Raw genomic sequence first — 4,793 nt, 5'->3', positions numbered from 1 at the left:
TGAAGTGATGCTTAATTTTGTAATATAAAACTTCTTTAGTGATGGACACCGTGGTCTCTGACCTCTGAAACTTTCAACTTCTTATAAACAGCACTTCAATTTAATGCTAAATTAATTAATTAATTTGTCACACTTGGAACACTGGAATACTAGTGTAAGGAGGTTTCAAAAGCATCTGGCAAGTCCTTTTCAGTGCAGCTTATAAAAAACAATGAGGAAAGGTGAGTTTACAGCTAGAACCTGGCAAGCTACAGTTAGTGTTTTCATGCAGACTGTGACCAAACCCACGTCTGCTGCTGTGACCTCTATAAAGAGAGTGGAGAATGCAGCCATGCCTTAGCAGTACTTTATTGTGCACATTTACATGTTCTCTGAATTAGTGTATCATAGGCTCTTGAAATCATCACATTCATGTAGCAAATTCTTCAACAATAATACCCTTTCACTTTTCACCACAATATATACAGTTAATGCTAACCTGTGGTAAAAGCAAGTTACAGCACTGCAGAAATGGATATATAAATTATACACAGAACTTGTACATGAAGAGTTAATCAAATTGCATACTGTTAAATGGGATAAAATTACAAGAAATATGGCTAAAACTTATAATGGGAGATTCAAAATATACTTTTGGTATATAAAATCATGTACAATTAAAACTCCAGTGAAGTGCCTGTTTGTGGATTTTTCTTTTTTTGCTTGAAACTACAATGTAGTGGAACAGGTTATTGCATAACTTGCCTTGGCAGCAGGTGTAGGCTGCCAAGAACCACAGAAACTGTCCTCAAATAAGCTATTGCCTTTCTTAAATCCTTCTCTAAACCTTGTTTCTTTCTTCTCCTTGTCTTGGCATCTACACGACCCTCTTCCTACTTCTATCCCGTCCTTCATATTTTCTTCTAGACTGACTCAGGCAGACTTCAGCTGACACAGTATAACCCTCACCAGACTCTTACCCTTTTCAACTATTGCACTTTCATCCCTGCAGACGTACAAATCCTTTAGGCTGCTGCAACTTCAGTACTAACTGTTCTGTCCAGGCTGGACAAGCTCAGGTGGTTAGTAGGGAAACCTTTACATTTGTAGAGGTAACACCAGTGCTGTAGGCTGAATAATAAGAAAATAAAACACCACGTGAGATACTGTGTAAGGACTTTGAGAAGTGTATAAATACTGTTGTTTTGTTAGTTCTCTAGCTTGATTCTAAATGCAAATAATGCAAGATGCTAGACTAGGTAAAGCTTTTGTTGGGGTTGTCCAGACTAGGATTTAAGTGTTTAGCATGTTGCCACCTAAAATCCTAGCCCACATCAAGCTTTGGTAACTACTTAATTATGCATGTAACAGGTGAAGATCTCGTGTCCTAGAACCCAAAGAGCTGATTGGTAATGAGAACTCAACATTCACTGGTATCGAACAAAATATCCAAAATCCTGACGTGGGACAGTTGCTGTGGGGGGGTTGGAGCAAACCGGACAGCGCATCTGCACTCCGCAAGTGACACCTCTGAACATGGAACACAAGAAAGCTCCTACCACGGAACTTTGACTCAAAACACTGCTTTAGACGAGAGTTAGCGCAACACTGTAGGTAGTGGAGGTATCGCTCTCCTCATCAGTGGTGGGTCACATAGAAACGATCCTCATTTACAAACTGCAGATCTTGAAAGTCGTGGATGCTGTCCATTTAACAAGAGAAAGCACCATTAAAACTAAATATCATAGTTTTATTTCTCTGTGTGAAATGATCAAAAATGATGGCTCCAGTGTATGTTTTAAGTTTCCAGTTACCAGCACGGTATTGCACTGTTGTAACAACTGAATTCAAGCAAGGGTTCGCTGTCGAGGTTTTATTCGTGGATATAACTAAAAAAAAAAAAGAATAAAAATATTAGGCTTTGGATGGTTAATACCAACTTAAATAATTTTTAACCAAAGGGTAGTTTACTAACAAGAACTGAGTGATGAAGTGTTTTGGGGGGTGAGATTTTTGTAAGCTACAGTATGTTCTTAGGCATCTTCTGAAACACTAAACCAGAAGCAGCAGGAGGCCAAGGATTGGCCAGGATTATTCCTGCCAAGAGGAGCAACATCACTGCTCTGAAAATGACCTGGTGCATTTAGATCAAGATCCACACTAGACAAAGGATGCTTTTACATAAGTAAAAGAACTCCCTGTTGAGCACTTGAGAGAACTTATTTCCTGCTCTGCAAGGTTTCCTTATGCATGTCACCCTCTGTAGCTCTCTGCTTGGTCGCTTTACATTCCTGGTCTCTGATGACAACTGTGTTCCATCTGACTGAGAGCAGCATAAACGACTTGCCCACAGTTGTCATCTTCAAGGCTCTTTCCTGTTTTAAACTCGCACATACTTATGTTCTTATCTTGTGCCACGTACTAAAAACCTTCCCAAAGAACTTTCTGAGCCAAGGCTTCAAGCTACCTAATACAGCCACCACACTTTCCATAAGGGCTCTATGTTTTAGCCAGGGAGGGAAAAAAATCTCATTAAAGCATGAACTGTATTAAATATACTAAATTGCCAAATGAAAACCAGCACTAATCTAACAGCAGCCTCTCCTTTTTGTTTACAATGGCACAGAGGCCAGAGAGAATAAGGATAATCTGCTTCGCACCACTTCATAGTGGTATATCTGGATGATGCACAGAGGGATTCTGACCAAAGATCCATCTTGTGTTCCTCCTTCAGGTGCAAAAAAAAAAAATAGAAGGGAGAGGGTGACTTAAGAAGAACTTACCCCAAGGAGGTTTTTAGGCACATAGCCTTCTTTGTCATTGAGGCGGGCCCACCACCACTCTGTTTCATTGTCATCCTTGCGCCTTAGAATAGTGATGGCATCACCCTCGTGGAATGACAACTCGTCATTGTTCTGGGCTTCGTAATCCCACAGGGCATACACCACCCCTTTATTCATCACTCCCAGTTTCTCTTGCACTCCTGTTAAAACAGATTGGAGAGCACACTCGATGGTAAAATAGCCTGGTTTTGTCCTCTTGAGATTTTTAGTATTGACACAGTGGCCCAAATTAGTCTCCTATTAAAACAATTTCATGAACGGTTTTCAGCACTTCCATGGTGAAATGCTGTCAGAAATTTCACTGCATGATAGAACCAAATCTTGCAGAATAGTTTAGAGCATGAGGTTTTTCTCTTATTATATAGGTAATGGAAACTGCTTCCTACAGCAGGCCTTGTACAGAAACACTTGAGGTTTTTGAAAATCACACAATGTCAGATATACAGAACCTTAATGAAGCTTGTATACTCTGATGGAAATTAAAATTTGTCTGCTCCATCGAAGTGCTTTTCTGGCAAAATATCTCTTAGTAACTAAACACATTCTGTAAGTTAATTATTTATAAAGTACACTTGTTTCTTCATGTGATCTGCTAGAAATTTGTGCATCTGGAAGTTGGAATATTTCTGTGAAAACACTTGACAACTCGCTGTTACTGTCAAAACCTCCCTGTGGAAGCGTTTCCTTGAAATAAAGCCAAACTAAAACTTCAAAAATCTGTAACATTAGATTTTGCCTGTGAAGTAACTCAAAAACCAGAAGGACTAAGAGCAACATCATAACAAAAAGACAATTCTGTTTTTAGCACTTTGAAAGCACAGGCACATGATGGGCCATATCATCATAGGGCCTAAGCAGATGTTTCATGCACATCAGAGAGACAAAACAGGATGACTGTTAGAAAAGCTAAATGAGTTTGTAAGGCAGTGTCACAGCTTACCATACAAGAACTGGGAACACTGAATATAACCTTCTTCCATCTCCTCACACTTGTCTGCAGCAGTTTCTATATCACTTATAGTTGAAGCAAAAATAGCTGCCCCAGATTCAACCAGTAGTTTACAGAGATGAACACTATTGCAAGAAGCAGCACAATGCAAGGGTGTCCTGAAATAAAGCAAAAAAATGTACATGTGAAAAAATAAACTTCCATGAATCCTAATTACTTTGTCTTGCAATGTAGAGCCTGTCTGTTTTGAAAGGAAGTTGCTCTTTATGATTACTGTATGTTTATGTATTGTCCAAAACCTGTCAAGCAACTGGGTTGGATTCCAAGATTTACCTGACTCCAGTAAAACCAAGCATTCTAAAATAGATGATAGCAAAAATACTGATTTTCACAGCTTACAGAGCTGCTGGGTATAAAAGGGTATTTTCCAATACAAGGAAACCTGAAAGGTAAAAACCAAGGTGAGGGTTCACATGCCCTCCCCAAACACTTCAGGAATGCTACAGCTACCTGTAAGGCGAGACTCTTCAAGAACACCAAAATCTGTGGTGGGTTCCATGGTGATGAAACTTAAGTAAATTAACTTGTCATTGGTTATTTACAGTTTAATTATTTCACCATCTGAACAAGAAATGCAACTATACCACTACTTAAAGCCAGACTGTAGTCTAGTTTATGATTTAAGTGTGCTTGCTGAGGAGCTGAACACAGTGTAACTTTGCATTTGAGTTCACCTCCACCCAGAGCTTAGAAAGTTTGCTTGGGATAAAGGGGAAGGAAATTGTTGCCAAAACAGGACTAGACTAAATTTTAAATGTGCATCCAGATGGTTTTCCTCCCAGATGCTGGGTTAAAAGTCTTGACACTTACCACCCATCACTATCTGCTGCATTTACATTTACACCAAAATCGAGCAGGAACTTCACAATGTGGTGATGACCAGCACACACTGCATTATGCAAAGGTGTAATGCCTTCGTCGTTTGGTTTACTGGGATCATCAACCTGTTGAAAACATAAAAT

General features: G+C 39.3%; 1 protein-coding gene across 5 annotated transcripts in view; it reads right to left on the bottom strand.

Annotated features, from left to right (window-relative positions):
* Positions 1-330: 330 nt before the first annotated feature.
* PPP1R13B (protein phosphatase 1 regulatory subunit 13B) overlaps positions 331-4,793 on the bottom strand; it is a 69,518-nt gene continuing 65,055 nt past the window's right edge. For all 5 annotated transcript variants that reach the window (XM_039379486.1, XM_039379488.1, XM_027732870.2 and 2 more), the window contains 4 exons: positions 4,642-4,775; positions 3,763-3,929; positions 2,763-2,962; positions 331-1,868 (listed from right to left, as the gene is read on the bottom strand). In XM_039379486.1, coding sequence (XP_039235420.1) covers positions 1,827-1,868; positions 2,763-2,962; positions 3,763-3,929; positions 4,642-4,775 — 543 coding nt within the window. In that variant the 3' untranslated portion in view covers positions 331-1,826. The remainder of the gene's footprint in view (positions 1,869-2,762; positions 2,963-3,762; positions 3,930-4,641; positions 4,776-4,793) is intronic.

The sequence above is a fragment of the Pipra filicauda genome, unplaced genomic scaffold, assembly GCF_003945595.2.
Source record: "Pipra filicauda isolate LSUMZ 115617 unplaced genomic scaffold, ASM394559v2 scaffold16_size7369187_pilon, whole genome shotgun sequence".
Classification (NCBI taxonomy): Eukaryota; Metazoa; Chordata; class Aves; order Passeriformes; family Pipridae; genus Pipra; species Pipra filicauda.
The sequence above is the reverse complement of the archived record's forward strand: the minus strand, read 5'-3'. Positions and strand labels throughout refer to the sequence as shown.